Source organism: Lasioglossum baleicum, chromosome 9, assembly GCF_051020765.1.
Source record: "Lasioglossum baleicum chromosome 9, iyLasBale1, whole genome shotgun sequence".
Classification (NCBI taxonomy): domain Eukaryota; kingdom Metazoa; phylum Arthropoda; class Insecta; order Hymenoptera; family Halictidae; genus Lasioglossum; species Lasioglossum baleicum.
Window position 1 is genome coordinate 4,579,628 of NC_134937.1, and position 20,917 is coordinate 4,600,544.

The following is a 20,917-nucleotide window of genomic DNA, read 5'->3' on the forward strand; positions in this document are numbered from 1 at the left end:
ATTGACATATATCCTTTATAACACGATGTGGTAGTCGGCCTCAAGATGTGTTCAACGACCTACACACCATGATCCTGAAGTGACCTTCAAGGCGAAAATTCATCAGATACACGGCATAAAACCATGTACATTCTATTTAGTTGTTCTTTCTTACTTTCCAAGTAAGTACAATTTTAAAAACTTGATGAAGTTTTTTACTCTGCCTTGTAATTATTAAAGCAGGAGAAGGGACAATGATTGACTGAAAGTCTACTGCATATTTATAGCTAGTTACCAAAATTCTATCATTTGCTGTGATTTCGCCGCTGTCTGAGAACCATCTGAGTTCTGGTTTAGGCTCTCCAACCACTGCGCAGTCAAAAATGGCGTTCTCGCCTTCGGCTACCAATGAATCTGTTGGTAGTTTCACAAACTTTGGTGGTGAACCGGTAACAAGCGATTCTTCGACTTCCGGTTGCGTTTTGTCCAACTCGTCCGGAATAGAAACCGCTAAACAAAAATGTTTTCTTATGAAACACAACACTCCAATTATTTTATAGAAATATGTACTATCGTTTCTAAAATAATCTTTAAGTTTTTAACGTTTCCACACGGTAACAGTGATTAGAAAAGTGTATACTTATTATTGGACTCTGGATTTTATGCATTTATAACAGAAATGAACAGGTGCAATTTAAAACAGTGAAAATATTAAAAAATTTTGAGAGTATATGTATTTATATATTATTTTCATCACACTAAAATTATTAATGAAGAATATAAATTTATTTAAAGCTCCTGCGCACATCTTGCAATTGATGCACAAACTTTTTATTTTGCATAAACATCCGGAGTCCACTTATTATATATAGCGTGTTAATCTTAACTCGAGCAATTTAATTATTTCCGCTACTATTGAAATTAAAAAAACAAAATAAAATGTACATGGTTGTAAGGCGTGTATCTGATGAATTTTCGCCTTCAAGATCACTTCAAGGTCATGGTGTGTAGGTCGTTGAACACAACTTGAGGCCGACTACTACATCGTGTTATATAAGATACATTTTAGTACGCAGAAATTATGCGATGACCTTCAAGAAACAGTTAAAATGATCTTCACATGATTTTTTTATCTTCTAACTACGTACATCCTATTTAGTAATTTCTTTTTACAATCAATAGTAGCGGAAATAATTTCATTCAATTCATTATTTTATAATTAGAATTATTTAAAAAAAATAATAAAAATGTGTAAATAGATGAAAAAGAAAGATTGTTCAATTTTAGAATAGATAGAATTAAGCACGTGTAATGCTTCGATATTGATATTGTAAGACATATGAATTAAGCTTTATTTGAATGAATTAATTTCTGGTACTCACGCGTCACTGTTAATATGCACTGACTAGATGCTTCGCCGCCAGAGTTAATTGCGACTACTTTGTAGACACCAGCGTCGTCCAGGAAAGCTTCGTGGATCACCAAGGAGCATTTGTCGCCCTGGAACAACAGCTGGAAATCGGCGGACTCCTTCACCGGTTGATCGTCGTGGTACCAGATCACCTGTGACAACAGATTTAGCAACTCGTAGGTAATTACTTCCGCCGAAAACAGTGCTAATAATTATAATAATAGAAAATATAACAGATTTTTTGACACATCCGTACGAGAAAGACGGGTAACCCCAGGTATTAATTTATACGTAATTAAATAAGGAGGTTAATGAACAATGAATGTTGAACAATGAGCATGAAGTGTTCATAACTTCATTGCCATAGACAATAGCTATGATAATAATAGATAGATGTACACTTTGTACACTGTACCTATACTTAGCCACCTTTTGTATTGATTCATCGAAATTAATTTAATTTTTACCATTTTTTGGTTTATTATTTCATGTTAATTAATAAAAATATACACAGCAATCGATATTTTACATGAAATAAAAATTCACTACAAACAAATGCACCTTAACCTACCTTCTAATAACGCGGCGATAGCTGTAACTGGCAAAACAAATTGTTCTTTTTTCAGTCTTAAAATTCAATTGGACACCAATTTTCCACTTCTATTATTGAAATTTATTTCATTCAGCTTTTCTTAAATTATACTTGTAATTGTTATTTATCACCACGAAACGACGTAAACAGACGTAGACATGGCTGATAGTGGGAACATATACCTTATCAACAATTGAATAGAGGATGTTACCCTAGCGCCAGTTTTGCTCACAGGAGAATCTCACCCGGAATTACTATATACTTACTTCCGGTTCAGGTTGCCCGACAATGACGCAGTCCAGTCGCACGGACCTTCCTTCCTGGACCTGGAGGTCCTTCAAGGGCATCTGTATCTTGGGGACCACGGGCTCCATGTCACTGCAGACGAGCTCCGAATCGCTGGTCTCTTGCGGCAGTCGTCCTTTCACCGAGACGTTGCAGGACACTGTCGCTTCGCCGGCTTTGTTCTTAGCGGAGACCATGTAGCATCCGGCATCCTTCGCGAAAGCCTCCGAGATGATCAGGCTGGTCTGGCCAGCGTCCGTTTGTATCTGAAGCGAACGAATCGCGACACCCTGAGCACTCGATTCCAGTACTTCCTTTTCCCTTCGCCGATCACGTTGCTCTATTTCGAATTCGACGCGTGCAAGTCGCTAAAAATATCGGGGGATGCTCGCGACAGGCTCACGGAAGGAATCGTGGAAGCGAGAGGAGACGAGGAAACGCTCCACGGTGGTCGATTTTGCGAAGAAGTGGGACAAAAATCGGTAACCCTTGAAAATTTCATCTATTCGCGTATAATAGAATTGAATACACCAGTTAATCTTTGTAGATAGATGTATCATTCTTGTCAAGCAATGACTTAATATCACCATCGATTATGATGGATTTTTCCAATGAAAATTACATCAGGTCTGTTTTTAAATGAGAAATTAGCATCACAAAAAATTGGACGCTAAGAAATTCCAACAAAATATTTTGTAACCAATTGGACGAGGGTTAAATACTAAGGTTTTGTGTATATTTTTAAAACAGTCGAAGGAACACATATACATACATATGCGTATGAATTTAACATTAGCACATTTGGAGATTTCAATTGAAATTTTAAAAAATCTGTTTTTTCTTGTTAACTTGTGTTTCATGTTGAAAAGACTTTCAGGTTATTAGCAACATGTTTGGTTCAAGTTTATTTGATCAAATATTATGATAAAAAACAATGGCCTTTGTAGATACAAAATTAATAAGAAACATACCAAATTCTATTGAATTTGGTATTCTGATATTTTTTCAAAATTGCATACGCCATAAATGCATAAAGATCTGCAGTCTAGTTATTAAATTTTGACTGCTCATGGTCAACAAAAATCTTCAACAAAGAAGATATATTATTCAACTTCCAATGCGGAAACTTCGATTGTGTCTTTTTTCGGAAACTTGCATGAAGAATCTATTGTCGAGGTTTTAGTCTGGCCTGTTTGCTTACAAACGTATTTCTAATAAATCAAGTTAATTTTTACCTTTATATTAATGGTTTCTTCGACCGGTCTCCCATCATGATACCAAGTCATTGTTGGTAACGGATTTCCTGTTGCTTTGCATTCAATTTTCACTCTCTGACCAGCCCTGCCCATTGCATTTGATAAAGGTATCACGAAATGTGGTTTCTCCATGTTACTTTCTGGACCTGGAATTGTTCAAATAATATTCCATATTAATATCAGAATATCAGAAGACTATAGTAAAGCGTCTATTTTCGAAGAGATCAAAGCAAATTATCTAATTGTTTTTAAGAAAATATACACTAAAACAACTTCACTGTTGGCTACTGTAAAACAAAACAATTTTAAACACAGATTATACATTTTTTAAAAAACAAATAAAGAATTGTGATAAGCGTGTAATTGTGTAACGCTTTCGATAGAAAGCTCGCCTAAACGCAATTAACGGAAAATCAAGAAAGAAATTTTAGATTGTCAGAGACTTGAAGTGAAAGCAATTGCAAAATGTTAAAAGAGTTATTGATCAAATTGCCACGATTTATCCATGATTTATTATACGTATAGTAAGCCATTAATGCAGCAAACACGTTAATAATAATTTAGGTGGTTTGTATTACAATATACATTAACCGTGCAACCGAAATATTCGATTGAAAGAAAGCACTGAGAGATATAAATTAAAAAATTTCATATTACGTTAATTGATTGTAAGTATCCAACAACTAATGAACAGGATACATTAAGAATATAAATATATTATATTCTATAGTTTGTATTTATAATTATGTGTTACATGCCATATATAATATTTCGTATACTATATATAATATAATATAGTAAATATACAAGGTTACACATTTATCAATAAACTTCATCATTTTTGTTCTATTTTTACATAAAGAAATAAAAAGAAAATCCTCACTTTGTACATCGAGAAAAGCTGAAGTAGAAGCATGGCCCAACCGGTTCGCTGCTTTGCACGTATAAGTAGCCTTATCCTCGAGAAATACTTCGTCAAACTTTAACACAGCTTCACCATTATTGTAAGTAATAATATAATCCGGAGAATTGTCGATGTTCGTATCGTTTTTATACCACTGTACTGTTGGCAGAGGGTTGCCTTCGACAATGCAATCCAATCGGTGTGAAGACCCTTCGGTCACTACCGATGCTACCAATTCCTTTACAAAAATAGGAGGGCTCGGTTGCTCTTCCGGTGCTGTTTCTATAAATGGTACAAACAACAGTGCAAATTATTACTTCTAATCTATTATGTTTTTCGTAATGCATTCGAATAAGGCAGTGGTCGGCAAACTGCGGCTCGCGAACCACAAGAGGCTCTTTGTAAATACTTGTATGATTGAATACTTTTGGACAGCAGGCTGAGCCAGCAGAATACCATACATCTGCGTCCGAATAAGTATCGCTTATGGCACGGTGCACAGTGCGGCGTTCTTATGGTCGGAGTGGACAAAAGTCTGTTCTTGACGAATTCTTACAGGAAATTTCACGCTGATCACGAATATACCGTATACTAGGGGTCCCTGAATAGGATTTAACAGTTTTTTCCTCAAAATACCGTTTTTTTCGAGGTTTTTTGAGTGTTTTTGCGTGGAAAACGGTTAAATTCAATTCAGTGACCCTTAATACATTGTATATTCGTGATCAGCGTGAAAAAAATATACATAAAATATATACATAAAGTCACTAATTATGTCTGTAATAAATAAACATAAATAATAAATTTTTATTCTTGAAAAATAAAAAAAACATTGCAATGCACCGCATTTATTTTATGAAAATAAATTAGGTTTGCTCTGTAACGAAATTAATACATAAAATAAATAATTGTTTTTGACGTATATGGAGAAAGAAAATGCTATGAGTAAAAAATGGTTTAAAAATGGTTTTTAAAAAGTTTTTTATATGTTTTATTTTCTACTGTCATTGTCATCCCGGAAGCAAGTGTGTATATAAAATTGCAGTAAGATTGGTCTATGCGAAGAGGCTTAAAATTCGATTACAAGATTTGACGCATAAGCGTGGTAAAAAATGGCACACAGCCGTTCAAAGCAGTTTGAAGCAAGAAATGTTTACATATTTGTGAAGTATAATAGTTGTGAAATCGAAATACATCAAAACCCCAGGATGTTTTGACCTGAACTCGAGAAAAGCTAATTTGAAGATATTAACGTCTATAAAACTTGATTCTGACTTAGTGTTTTATTATTGCTATGAAACTATTCTAACGGTTAATGAAACAGGACAAATGGATATTCCTCACTTGCTTCGATACCTTCCTTATTCAAAATTGAAAGAACGAACACAAAACAAAGTTATTGATTATAGGAAATCAGCAATTGATTGGGCCAGGTCTCGCGTGAATTCTTCGATGAGCTCTCTAACGAGCTCTCTGCCACTTATGCAACCGTGATTCCTGCCGTTTGTTGTGGAAATTTGAGATTCCCGGCATTTGTTTCATACACTAGAGACATATCTGAAGGGATTAGTAAAGCCAAATAAGGTATGGAAAATAGTTGCATTTTCGACTTTTGTCCACAGGCGGCCGCACTGTGCGGTGTGTCGGCACGACCTTTAAGTTTAAGAGGGCAGCACGGTCGCACTAATATGTCGACCATGTAGACTTTCCGGATTTTTTAAAAACTCAATTTTGCAACCAAACATTCGGAAATAATTCACTGTTATGCGTGCTATTAGGCAGAATGTTCATGATTTTTTTCGTAACTTTTTGTTGAGCACAACAGGAGAAATGGAGCATAATTCTTGTGGTAGGTGTATCGACTTGAACGTTGTCACAGAGGGGTTTCTTGGGAAAACTGATATACAAGTATACATGTTCGACATCCGCCATATTAGTGCGACCGTGCTGCCCTCTTAAACGAGGGCACGTTTCAGGACCGAGCTGCCTTCATTCTGCCCTCAGGTTGTGCCGGTACACCGTGCCTACAATTCCCATTTTCGAGAAACTGTCGTTAAAACTGTGATAATTTTGTTTTAAAAAAAGTATAACAATATACCTGGATTCATTTAAAAGACACTTTCTACAGTTTTATAGGTGTGAGCATTCTTCTTACAAACGTACTATAAGTTCGACCTTGAAGGTCATGTCGTAGTACATATTTGAATGTATTTTCTTATGAGCTACGCGATGCAACACATCATCAAATTATTATTAAAGTATTTTTTTATGAGCTACGCGATGCAACACGAAAGTATATGAAGTTATTTAAAAAGAAAAATTACCTTGAAAACTACGAGAGAAAACAACAACTTAAAAAAATAACTCCTGCAGGATACTGACCACTTGATGCCATTCAAATCACTCATAAAAAATTATTTACTTTGTCAAAATTAAAGAAGATACTCTGGTGGTCACACTTAAATGAGTCATCCTGTATAGTACAATTAGTTCAAGATCAACCAATCAATCAATCAAGTCATAGTATAGCAGGTTATCGAATTCGTCTTGAAATCATCTGCACAACTGTGCGCAATCGGACATACATACTACCATTTAAAAAAGTCAAGTGGACTTTTGGTCAGATGACCAGAAATGGTTAAATAATCGTAGGGATTAAATTGTAGACCATTCTGTATATCGCAATAATCGTGAAAACAATAGACTCACCTTTGACAGTCAACGTGGCAGAAGTTTCGGCTGAACCAGCAATATTGAACGATCTGCAAGTGTACTTGGCAGAATCTTCGGCAAAAGTTTCTTCGATTGTTAACGTACACGAACCATGAACATAGGTCGTCAAATAATCAGGGTTATTCAAAATGGAGATTCCATCTTTGTACCAAACCACTTCCGGCAGGGGATGACCAACCAGGTTACATTGGAAGGTGAACTTTTCACCTTCTTGGACAGTTGCGTCGTTTAGGGGAATCGTGAACTCTGGAGCTAATGGAGGTACGCTATCTACCAGCGTTGTTTCATAAGATCTCTCTTGCATTTCTTCAGATACAGTTTTCGTCGCTGGGCTTGCTTCACGCGAAAATGCTGGAACCGTTTTCTCGATTTCCGTCTAAAATTGAAAATTCATTATATCAAAAGTTTGAACCTTAAAAGTATATGTGAATTTTTGCATTAAAAATGAATAAATTTCCACCAATTCAGAGATGTATAATCATGCTATGATGATCTTGACGAGACTTTGCACAAGTATTCATTAGACCTACCTAAGAATTTAGGCGTAATTTTCGATCGTGCTCGTTTTCTACTATAAGGGAGAAATCCACTACAAGGAAGAAATCAACCCTTTTATTCGGACTAACCCTTCTACTTAAGTGCTTATAAATCGCGAACGACAAAAGGTATCAAAAAGTAGTTGACGTAAAAGTTACATCGTATCTTTGGACATGTAAATCTGTGCGAACATTGTTTAAAAAAAAGCATTTTCAAAATTATTATTAAAAAGCAAATTACTTTTTTGAAAAATTTATCGGACAGATTAATGGGCTCAAAGAAACCATGTAACTTTTACTTCAACCGTTTTTTGATATCTTTCATCGTTTGTGAGATTTATAGGCACTTACGTAAAAGTATAGAAGGGTTGATTTCTCCCTTCAAGAAAACAGCGGGCACAAACGAAATACGGCTGAATTGAAAATGTCGTCAAAATCGGCGTGTATCAGTTATTTGAGTTCCCTTGTCAGAGAAACTGCAAAAGAATTGATTCTCTGGAAGTTTAAAACCCGATTATCCTCCTCTTGGTACGAAATATCACCTTCTGTAAGATGTGGATTTCTTTAGTGGTGATGGCAGACGTGACTGTTTCCTGGACAAAACTCTTGTCGGTGAGTTCAATTTGTTCAGTTTGCGCCGACACGGAGCACAACGGCGGCGCGGTTGAAATCGTTTGCGCCTCCCTTTCTTCCTTCTTCTTGTTCGCTTCTGCGGTCGCTTTCTGCAACGTTTCAGCAGCAAGCTTCTCCGCGAGTTTCCTCGCATTCTCGGCTTCCTCTCTAGCCGCTGCCGCGGCCGCCATTTCCATTTTGGCAGCTCGCAATTTCTCGTCCGTTTCCAGTTTCTCTATTCGCAACTTCTCCCGGATATCCTCCGCGTTCTCCAAGTTTCTCATCAACGTTTTCAACTCGGAGGAAACGACGGAGAACGAATCCAGCATTTGACGATTCTCGAGTATCATATGGCTGAATTGAGGCAGCCTGTCTGTTCCTGATACAAAAAATATTGTCGAATGATATTAAACATGTTAACACCGGTTATATTGGTAACAACGTTCAAATATGTCTGCTGGTTAGTAATAAATAAACTGCAGATTTTATGTATTTATGGCAAAAATCTACGCATAGATCAAGGACAGAACGGTAAAAACATTCAACGTTTCAAAAATAGTATATTTTGTATAATTTAGTATATCTATTTATTAACATATTATAATTCCATCCACTGCTTGAACATATTTAAGAAGTCAAACAACTGTATTTTTAATTCAGTGAACTTTATGATAATTCAAAAATCAGACATAGTTTAAATCAAGCATAGTTTATATGATTATACATATTATACTTCTGTACTTCTATATAATGAATTATGATGAATGATCAGTTTACTGTACAGGTTTTGCACTCTTATTTCATGCTTTTGCAAATCAAATTCACCCTTTCGAAAATCAAATTCAACCTTTCGCAAATAAAGTATTGTCAAGTAAGTTTTTGGAAAAAAATCAAACCAGATGTAAATCAATTGTTAAGAAATTCAAAATTTTATTTACTGTTTATTAATTATCACTTTATTAAATTTGTAATGTATGAAAACTGTGAGTAAATACAGAGGGTGTACAAAGTATTCGTACATCTTTTAAAAACTAATAACTTTTTTATAATTGTACCAAACGATCTGATTTTTTATAATCAATTAGAAGCATATGTATAAAAGAAAAACGTTTTAATATTCTTTTATTCTATCATAATAAAAGTTAAAAAAGTATTATGAAGTTAATATTTTATGTGCGTTTATGGAACTCTTTAGGACATTTTGTGGAACCCAAGGTTTTGTGGAACACAGTTTGAATATCATTCATGTAGAAATGTAGACGAATGAATAAAATTTCTTCCGGGAAGTGAAAATTCCCATCTTTTTAACACACCTCGTATATTGTTATTGTCGAATAATGTTAAGTGAAGAAATATCCATTAAAAAAGCAGGAACTGAATCCTTGGAATCACGATGTTTCCAGAAAATCGTGAGTTTACTTACCAAAGATAAGAGTCGACAGGTTTTTCAGTCTCTCAATCCTTCGTTCCTGTACCTCCTCCCCAGACTTTAGGTAGCTATCCATTTCTTGAAGAAGTTCCATGACGTCGCTCGGTGTTTTCACCGTAGTCGCTTTTCTCGCGATCACCATTAACAATTTACTACCAGTTCTATTCCATTCCTTGGCTTCTTCCAAAAGAACGAAATATTCTTCGCTCAAATACATCCGTCTCTTCGTTTCTTCGACTCTTGCCTTGAAGTTCCTCCGTCGTTCTCTCAACGAAGCAATGTCGTTCGCTATTTCTGGCGTTAAAACTGTTATCGATTTCTCCGTTGTTCTCACGAAGGTCTCAATTCTTTCTTCCAGAATCTACGAATAATTACACATTCCTTAAATGACGGAAACTTATTCGTCTAATATTAAACGATATACTATAATAAGTAAAAGAATACTCTTGTCATATTTGTAGTATTACTAGTTATTTTTATTTACGTAGTTGGATTTAGTAAACCTATTAATGCTTTTGTAATTAAATTTTCAATACTACCAATTATTTTTATTTATGTAATTGGAGTTCATAAAACATGCTTTTGTCATTCATTTTACGACATTGCCAATTATTTTTATTTACGTAGTTGGACTTAATGAAAAAGTACTTCTGGAACGTAAATTTATAATATTACTAATTTAATAAGAGCCACATTTTGTAATCGTGTATAATAAAATGTATAAACCGTTTCAATTGACAGCATTTTCAAGGAAAAATCATTTCTTCAATTTATTATTTCCTCCGGATTTTCATTGTACGACTTTCCGAAATCACAACAGTTTAAACAACGACAATTTTCCAAAAATCGCAAGTTTAGTCCGTGCACATTCACAATTTAAAATCGATTTATAAAAATCCACCGATGAGAAAAGTCTTACCGTGACGGTTTTCTCGAATTGCACGAACGTAGAAGCAGCAGTTTTGGCTGCTTCAAGATTCTCGCCAATCCTAGCTTCCACGTTTTTCAGATGTTCGTTCAGATCTCGAAGTTCGCTGTGGATCTTTTCTAGATCCTCGGCGAAGATACAAGTTCGTCGATGCTCCTCGATTTTGTCAATTTTACGCTCGCAATTCGCGAAGTCGACTACGAGCGAGCGCATGACGCATTCCAATTTTTCACTATCATGGACTTCGGCTAACGGTGGCTCCTGCTGCCGGATTCGAGTGAGCAGTTCCTGCATATTGCCCTTTATCTGGCTTAATCTATCGTTCATGTATCTTCTCTTCGTGGTCAGCTCGCTTGAAATGGTTTCCACGTCGATCAGACTCTTCACAGACATCGCTCGTTCTGCCTGGACCTCTATCTGATCGATGTCTCGCTTGAACTTGAACAAAAATTTGACATAACAATTTTGTGTTATAGTAAATTAGTGTAGTACTACATTAAACTACGCAGAATTGGACAAATGAAAACATTTTTTCAGAAAGCCATTATTTATGTGTTCATTAAAACGGGTTCACACAAAACTGAAGAGGTATATGATTTTACATTCGTATGAACTCAAGAAACGATTTTTTTTAACATTCTAATTCTATTATATTTTTAATTTGCTAGTTATAATATTTTATTACTGTCTCAATTTTTCACCAGTTCAAAATACTGATCAACAGACAGCGGATTTTATGCATTTAGGACAAAAATAAGTAGGTGCAATTTGTAACAGTAAAATTATTAGAAGAATTTAAAAATAATTAAAATAACAGTATCATATCTTACCTCATCCATGCTGTGAATTACGCTGATCATTGAATCTAAAAGGGTTTCGTAATTTCTAGCCGTTGTACGGAAATTCGCCTGCATCTGTTCGATTTCTGCGATTTGGTCTCCAGCAATTTGGCTTACACCTATTGAAGCATTTTTAATCAGTATAAACTGTACTAATTTTAGTTAGTATTGATTAAATACCTTTCAAGCCCGAGAACATCATGTTCTTAATTCTAGAATTCAATTCATTGAGAGATTTGTTCAATTCCATGGGAACGATTTTCTTGATTTCTTGTAGATTTTGATAAATCGCCGATATGTTAGAAGAATAAGTCCATATTATCGGATATAGTCGTGTGCTGCATTCGTTAACCGTCTCCAATGCCTGGAAATGTAGAAAAAAAACAGTTATACAGGGTAACTGGTGGTACAATTGAAAACGGGGTTATTCTACATTAAAAAATTAGTCGAAAATTTAGAATAAAATTTTTTCATACGAGCCTTCGTGTTCTAGAAAATCGACTTTGAAAATTCGCCAAGTTTGCGTGCTCATTGGCATATGTGAAAAGTAGATTCGGTGGATCGTGGTCAGACACGTCAGACGAATTTTATTTAATAGCACACGTGTTCGCCGAATTTTCAAATACGTTCTTTTTGAGAATAAATCTTTAGGTTAAACTTCACCTTAGGGGACCACTGTCACGTCTGCCGACGTGTTGCCATAGGTTATAAGCATAGCCAATAAGAGTAGGATATTGTAACCGTAATTATTAAGAATATTGATTAGTTATAAGTAGTCATACTTCGCTCCGTTCATCAGATCCGATTATCACCTCATACCATATACCCATTCTTATCTTAACCCTTGTATAATAATCATATCTTAATGTATTCCCCGTAGCAGTATCACGTAGCATTCACCGTAATCATTAATCGCGCGCTTCTCATAACATCCATAGCGTTATGTCTAACGAGACATCCGGTAGAAAATAAGACACCTATGTATTCGACCTCACGATCCTAAAAAGAGTTCAGTTAGTTCAGTTCAATTCGGACAGCCAGTCTGATACGTTCGTTCAAGACTCCAGCGAGGCTCGCCGCCTCCTGGATGTCCCGGTCCAGACTCCGACGAGTCCTCGCTCTCATCCGCCTTTGAGCGGTCCTGCTATAACACGCGCTTCTAGTTCATTATAATTTCATTTCATACGTTACAAATATATTCCCAGTTATTAATTTAATAAGTGAGTCTCGCTTAGTTCTTCTCCCTACATCCTCGCGTTTGCAATACTCTCCTATTCAATTCGCGTTCGTCGCTATCAATTACGAAAGCTCGTGCGCGTCAACGAACGCGAGACGAAGGACAACAGCGGGGTATCTCCCGCCAACCGAGGATCACCGACGACGTGATCTTCCCAGGACGAGTGAGGATCATCGTCCTTCCTACGACGATCCAGCCTGATTCGACTGCAGCCGTCAGCGAGCAACGGAAGCAGTTCGCATAAAGGAAGCCTGCCTGTCTTCACCGATCGCTATACTCAACTGTCCGATAAGTTGCTAGATATTTCCCTGCGAAGATTCGCGCCGTCTCAGTTATCTCTGTTCTCGTCCGCCGCTTTGGGGCGAATCTACTGTAAGCGTTAAGTAGAATACGCATGTTCGCGAAAGTCGTGGTTCCCAGTCAGATGTCGGACGTAACGTGCCGCGTGGACAAAAGGTTGTATCGCATTTGAGAGCGTCCAGTAAGGGGAATGGGTCGCGGAACGATAGTTTTCGCGAAAGTCAGACTCCGGGACGTAACACCACAAACTTTGCATTTTTTTCAAATGTAATCCAGTAGATTTTAACGAGAAAATGCCGAAAAATCCAAGTTTCAGCATTTTTTACAAGGAGGCGCCCTTACCTGTCAAAAAGTAAATTCCTAATGTTGAAACTTTTATTTTTGGCATTTTTTCGTCAAAATCTACGGGATTATATGTATAAGAAAGTCCATGTGGTCTCGTAAGGTGAAGTAAGGTTTTAAATCCAGAATCATCGCCTTTTTTATTGTACCACCAGTTACCGATCACCCTGTATAAAGTCAAAATGTGTTTGCTACCAGTGTTGATTTTGGTAACAATGTTCATAATTACTAAGCTTTATTAAATGCAATGCATTATTTTGTGAAATGTGAAAATGAATATTATCTTACAACATTATGTTATATATGTTACAATTTTAAACAACAGTATATGTAGAATTTTAATTTGATTTTTTTTACTTCCAGTACAACACAAAATGATCTCACCTTTGTACACTGTTCAAACGTTCGCTCGTACTCGATACGTTTTTCGATCAAAATTTCGGTTTTGACTGTCTTCAACTCCAATTGTTTGTTAGCAAACTTGTCTAAGATTGTTTGAACGCACAGACAAGCTCTGTGTATGTCCAGATAGGGGTCGTCAACCTAAAAGGAAATTTATTTTAATTGTAACAATAATAACGTCACTAACAGAATATTTCCTGACAGACTGTCCATACCATATTAATATTTGTTTCATTTTTATTACAATGAATGTCTAAATCAATTTCACTGAAACTAACATGTTTTTCATTTAGAAATATACACTATTAATTTTTAATTACTCGCATGTAGTATTTACAATCTTAAAACTTTAAAAGTGTTTCAAGCATAACCGAAGGTGTCGTACTATCCTTGCTAACGGAATGATTACAGTTTAACCCTTTGCACTCGGAGCTATTTTATCTCCAAAATTATACATTTCCTCCGAACTAGAATAATTCCATTCTATATGATTTTTTTTCATTTTATAGATATGCAATTGATATAATACCTGATACAATACTGAAATGTTTAGTAATTGGTTAAATCCCAATATTAATAATGTGAACAATATTTTGAATAATGGTACAGCAATTTTTAGTAGTGACCGAGTCACCACTCGAGTGCTAAGGGTTAAATATCCAATGTATAGCTGAAATGAATCTCATTCCCAAGTTCCAGACGAACAATAACAGGAAAAAATATTAGAATTGTTCTGGGGGAATGAACAAACTGACCTTGACAGCAGTTTCCAAGAAAGCTTTTCCATTTCCGGCTAGTCTTGAATAAAGGTGTTGGACCTCGTCCCATTCTTTCTCAATCCTTTCAACTTTCACCGAATCCAGAATATCAACGGGTCTCGTTAACTCGTATTCGATCGATTTGATTCTACTCGTCAGTTCCTGAACGTCCAAGTGAAATTGCAAGTAGATGTTTCCCAATTCGATTCTTTTGGCCAACAGTTCTCTCGTTCTGGTCCAAAGACTCAAAAGCTCCGCGGCCTTCGACTTCAACTCCAATTTCTGTTCCTCGTCCAGCCGATCTGCCACGGGATGTATCTCGAACTCGAGATGCTGAACCTCCTCAGTCCTTTGCTCGACGTCTTTCAGCAACTGGCGATGCAACCGACAGAAATCCTCCGCCATTGGGACGTCACTGCCCATGTCCTGATGGCCCTGGAGGAAGGCCTCCGGAATACTCATCAGCCATTTTCGTAGCTCGTCGTGTTTGTCCAGGAACGCGTTTATCATTCTCGATATTTCGAGGTTCTCCTTCTCGTGGGCGGTGCAACGCTCCATCAAACGAATCTTCCGATTCTCCAGCTCTTCTACCATCCGTTTTACACCCTAATGAAAGGAAGAGACATGTGAGAATGATTATATCGTTGAAGTTGTCTCGTGAAGGGCTATAAACGTAGGACTTCAAAAATATGTGGTTCCATTTTAAAAAACTATGTTGACCTACAAATCTCCTAAGCACCTTCACCTGAAAAAAATTTATGTACACCACGTAATGGGCCCCTTGAAACCAAACGACTTTTGGCTGAAACTTTTCTTCCTATCTCAAAAAATGTAGAAGTTTTTCAGGATTGCTTGCCACTCATCCTGCATATGTAGTCCTAAACAAAATGATAGCACATGTGTGCAATCTAGCATTTCTCGAAGATCGCTAAGAGTCTCCAAATGTACCAAACAATATCATAATTGTTACGATGCAGAGAAAAGGAATTTTGCAAACTGACCTCAGCACCAGGCGCTCCCCTTCCGGTGATATCAAGGAGGGCGTATCCTTCAGTCAAAGGCTTTGACGTAACATCTTCTATAGTGGTTGCTGTCTGAGCATGGAACCGAGCTAATCGCGTCGAATATGAGGGATGCTCCGTTGTTACCAGCTGGATCTCAAGCTGGTCCAGTTTCGTAATGGCCTGCGCAATGTTTGTTTCACAAATTACGTTTTGTCAATAATCAATACATTTAGTGTCTCTCGTTTATCTAATTAAATCCGACATGTTTAATCACTATTGTTTCCACCACAAATACTTACAGATCTCGCAGAATCAAAGAATGCTATAGCCCTGTTCAACAGCGATTCATACTGATCCAAATCGTTAACATAATCAGCCGCGGCACCGAGGATGGCATAAGCTTGTTCCGTCGCTTGTTCGCCGGCAAAGTGTCCTGATGACACTAATCGTTCGGTTGATTTCGTTATCTTAATCGACCTATCTTGAAATTCCTGTAATAGTAATAATATGTTTATAAATATGAGTTGCATTGTCTATTTGAAGTGTCGCATAATATGAAAGTGGAGCAATAATATTTTATTATTGCTGGTCAGAGCATTTGTTTCTATTTGTAAATGGATAGTCTAAAAAACACGATTTCTATTGCGTTGGGAAGAAAGTAATTTCGGTATTTTAAGGTGAAATAAAACCGAATTTCTTTATTTAAGCTATGAACTTTAATCAGTAAAATATTTTCTTATTTGTTCTTATTGGCAAAAGATCATTGAATAAATGATCATTGAACACATTGAATAAATTAATTGGTGTTTCACCTTAAAATACCGAAACTACTTTCTTGCCAACCCAATAGTACATTACTTACTCTAAGTATAAAAATTGTAAGAAACATATACATGGACTTGATTATTTTTACTTTGAAGTACTTACGTAAGGTATTTGTTTTAAAGTAAAAATAATAAGAAATTACTTGAGTTACATATATTTTTTAGAGTTTTTCTATTTAAAATAATGTAGGTACTAGAAATCAAGTTTTTTTAGACACACACTATTCGTTTAATAATAAAAACAAATATTCTGACCAACAATGATACAATACACTAGTATTGTTTTATAACATTTCTGTTTGTTATAATTAGACTGCGGATCTTTATGCAAAATAAAAATCGTCTGCATCGATTGCAAGAAATAGAAACTAAATTGAATTTTATCTCTTCACTTAATGATTTTAATAGAATATAGAAATCATATATTGACATATTCAATTTTTAAAATTTTCCAACAATTTTCAATTTCACCTATACTCAATTTTCAATATTTTTTATATTCATTTTGCCTGGAGACTCGCAATCTAGATACGACACTTGGCAATGATAATACCTTCGCTTCAGCTTGTAACTTCTTCAATTCGAACAGAAGCAATTCCGCGCTCGACGCGGAATCGCCGAGTTGATCGCAGCTGCTCGAAAGAGCAGCGATTCTGTCGTTCAAGATCTCTTCGAGATCACGTAGGTCGGTGGCTAGCAGAGCTAGAGCCAGGCATTGTTCCAATTGAGTCTTTCGACTACGAAATGATGTTTCAATCAATTGTCTTCTGTCGTGGAGTTCTTCCAGCCATCTTTCGACTTGTATCACGGCTGCACAAAAATCAGAGAGAACACATTATCAGATAATATTGAATGAGCATGTTCATCGTACAATAGAGACAAAATAAGCAGACACGTGTCAGATACATATTTAACATATATAATATAACATACGTGAAGATATTTAACATATAATTTTCAAATCTCTCTGTATACAGGATGTGGCCAGATGAGTGGTACAACCGGACAGGGGATGATTCTACACGTAAGAATAAATCGAAAGAAGGAAATATCATTTTTTCGTTGGACGCCTCGTTTTCGAGAAAACAGATTTTGAAAATGCGACAAATACACGTGCTATTGATAGGAATCGTCTGACGCGTCTGATCATGACCAACCAATTCTACTTCCCGAGTATACTATTGAACGCCGACCCAACGATCCTAGGGGTGAATCTGCACTTCTGGATCACGGTGGACATTTCTACATAAAAGAAAGTTGCCGCAAAATTGTTTATACCAAAGAAAATTGTTCTTAAAGTTTGTTTTTACATCAACACCTTCTACTCGTCGAGAAGGGATAAGGTTCAACTTTCACTCAGGGGACCAAAAATCTTCAACTTTTCTGATTGTAATATTATACAATTTTCTAATGTCTTAACACTAACCGTACCGGGTTTTATCAAAATTACAAGACTGGATTTATTCAGATTTTCACAATTTTTATAATAACACGTGCTCGAACAAAGAAATTTATTAAATAATTTCTAATGGAAGCATCTTTATAATTTCAATAATTAAAAAATATATAATGTGAAAACTTAGTTAGTGTTAATAACTACACTGCGCATCTTTACGGATTTATAGCAAAATTAAGAAGATCAAATTCAAAATTGGTGAGAAATTTTAAGAATTGAAGATGCTAATTATATGATTTTTCCTTTATTAAAATCATTAAGAGCAGAAATAACATTCAATTTCGTTTTTATTTCGTGCAATAGATGCAGACAATTTTTATTTTGCCTAAAGATCCGCAGTCTATTAATAAATATTTGTTTGCAACATACGATTCCTTTCAAACTTTCTTCGCGACAAGTAGAAGGTGTTGATATAAAAACAAACTTTAATAACAATTTTCTTTGATATGTCCACCGATCCAGAGGTGTAGATTCACCCTAAGGACGGATCGCCATTACTTTTTATGCACCCTGTACATGTAAATAAATCTTGTACGTTGAAAAGTTAATTTTAGCGTGATTCATTATGGTGTCACTGCATGCTGCATCCGTTTAAACTGTCAAATTCCTGGTTAAACGTTCTCGGCTTTCGAACTGTGATGAAGAAACGTAATTTCAACTTCGAAGAACTATTTACTGTGGATTCTACACGCTTTCTCTAGTAAGAGTTAACATTCTTCGTACGTCCACACGTTTATAAACAAAACTGGTTTCTCAATTCATTTGAAAATTTCATAAATTGACGAAAAATATTGCATAGTATTCAGTGATGAATAAAGGTCCACTGATTTCCTGACATCCTACCAGCAAACTTGTTTCCAGCAATTAGAGAACGAGATTCATCGTCATCTAAGTAAGTGTTTCATTGTAATTATAGAAGCAGGTTGTTCTTTTTTCTCTGTTACTCGTTGTTTCGCGTATCACGGTGCAAGGTGTCGGCGCATGAAACGCACACATCAATTATGTCATCGATCAAATAAAAGCGAAAGGGAACGATCGCGATCAAGATAGCGATACTGATTCTAATTATCTGGTTTTTCCAGCTGGTAACATTAATTAAGTAGCAGCCGCTCACCATGATCAGCTTCCAGTTTAATCCTCTCCGGTCTAGAGTCCAATGTGCCCTCGTTAGCGATCTCTTTCAGCCTGTCTAACAAACTCTTTCCCTCTTGCAAGGCGCCCATCAGTGCCTCCAACATGTTCTTCCGAAGATCGTGGATCTTCGACAGGAAGTTCTTCACTGCCTCGATCTCAATCGGCAGCAGTGTGTCGTTGCATGTCATCTCGAGAGCTCTCATGCTTTCTCGACACTCCTCCGCCCGGCTGCAAGATACACGCTTATTTGAATTATTCACTTATTCGCTCTTGTGAAAACAATAGTAGGGAGTGTTCCCTCGAAGTACAGGTAGAAACCTCGTTCGTTGTATACTAGCGATCCCCACCACGAGGTGTTCAAGGTTCTGGAACTCGTGGTGGACATTGTAGTCTACATAGCTACATCGTTAAGTATAAAACTTGACAATGAAAACGCAAACCTTTTGACATTTGTCAAGTTTCATACTTAACGTCCTGATTGAAACAAAAGAAGACCGACCACTACAGTGGCCGAAATTTCTATAAAGTCACTGTGTTTTGTGCCCGTGCGAAATCAATACGGGCCGGTTTATGTACTTCTTTAAGGCCTGGTTTACGTTGCATTTTTGTCCAGAAGAATCAAAAAGTTGTTGCATACGTCTTGTTGTTACTGGGAGCTCCAATTCAGCTCAAAATCGTGCTGCATTTTTCCTTTCCTTAGCTGCAGACCTCATTAATATTGAATGTTGTCTCTTTGACTATTTTTTATTACTACCTTTAAGATGTTTTTTCCCGTAATTTTCACGTAAATTGATATAATTATTAATCACAGTATATGACCGATTAGTTTTCTTAGCAATTGCGCGATTAGAGCAGCCCATATCTTTATAAGCATCGATTGATGCTTTTTCTTCACTTGTTAGTACTTTTCCTCTCGGCATTCTCATACACGTCAATCAAATTATAACAAACAGGATTTCTGTGAGTTCTAAAACTAATAGTTTTCGAATATTCGCAGTTTTTCGTAGTTCTCTGCTCAGAATACAGAGAAACACTAAGTGACTTTATAGAAACTTCGCACTTGTGTTCTGCACCACACAGAAAAAAATCAAAACAAACGTAAATAGTAAACATAGCGGTCTATAGAGTACGCAGTCCCTCTATCCGAGTGTCTACAAGGCACAAGATCAGATACGATAAATCAACAAAAATGGTGATATTTTTAAAATATCTATGAAAAAGAAGATGACTTTATAGAAATTTCGGCCACTGTATAATTGGTTACCGCTTTCGTTGCACAACCTCGATTTTTACACGCACTTTCGGTTTCGGTGCGTGTTTCAAACGAGGCTCTACTGTGCCGGACGTACAGTGTGTGGATGCAGGACATAAATGAACACTGAATAATTTTGATAGTACACCGATAAACAAAGTCTCGTTTTAAAGCTTCAAGCGTATACCTTAGGATGGATCTTATTTTTCAATCATGAAATTTTGAGCATGAAAATTTTCGCCCCCTAAAATTGTTCCATTTCATGAAAAAATGATATATCTAAAATTATAATAAATGTGAAGATTTGAAATGGAAATAACTGCAAACTAAATGTGACGAGTACACGGAAAATTCAACTTGCATATTTTATACCTCCAAAAATATCATGATCCCTTACATGCATTCAAGCATAGTAAATTTACTTTGAATGAATTTAGATTATTTCACATGAATTGGCCTGTCTAATTTCTGTCCGCCATCTTCCCGCGAACAAGTCCGTTTTCGTGGAGCGTGATACCGGTGCGAACAACGCGTTTCAATTGGAGTAATAACTCTAATTCGTCCACCCTAAATCAGATGGATGGCAAAAATATTCTTGAAAAATATTCTTATTTAGAGATCACATTACATTATTAGAAAATTGTATTTAATAGCATTTTTCTTCATCTCAAAATCATTTTTCATATTTCAAAGTATTTTTCTGGGTA

At 36.1% G+C, this 20,917-nt stretch overlaps 1 protein-coding gene across 16 annotated transcripts in view; it reads right to left on the minus strand.

The window, feature by feature from the left end:
- Sls (sallimus) overlaps positions 1-20,917 on the minus strand; it is a 335,820-nt gene that overhangs the window by 245,529 nt on the left and 69,374 nt on the right. For 14 of the 16 annotated variants that reach the window (XM_076431149.1, XM_076431143.1, XM_076431152.1 and 11 more), the window contains 17 exons: positions 18,939-19,186; positions 16,922-17,178; positions 15,844-16,035; positions 15,542-15,724; positions 14,538-15,146; positions 13,765-13,923; positions 11,682-11,865; positions 11,493-11,620; positions 10,654-11,100; positions 9,729-10,095; positions 8,236-8,684; positions 7,134-7,533; positions 4,407-4,709; positions 3,503-3,669; positions 2,249-2,533; positions 1,362-1,551; positions 275-489 (listed from right to left, as the gene is read on the minus strand). In XM_076431149.1, coding sequence (XP_076287264.1) covers positions 275-489; positions 1,362-1,551; positions 2,249-2,533; positions 3,503-3,669; positions 4,407-4,709; positions 7,134-7,533; positions 8,236-8,684; positions 9,729-10,095; positions 10,654-11,100; positions 11,493-11,620; positions 11,682-11,865; positions 13,765-13,923; positions 14,538-15,146; positions 15,542-15,724; positions 15,844-16,035; positions 16,922-17,178; positions 18,939-19,186 — 4,783 coding nt within the window. The remainder of the gene's footprint in view (positions 1-274; positions 490-1,361; positions 1,552-2,248; positions 2,534-3,502; positions 3,670-4,406; positions 4,710-7,133; positions 7,534-8,235; positions 8,685-9,728; positions 10,096-10,653; positions 11,101-11,492; positions 11,621-11,681; positions 11,866-13,764; positions 13,924-14,537; positions 15,147-15,541; positions 15,725-15,843; positions 16,036-16,921; positions 17,179-18,938; positions 19,187-20,917) is intronic. The other 2 variants (XM_076431134.1, XM_076431133.1) reach the window with 2 other exon arrangements.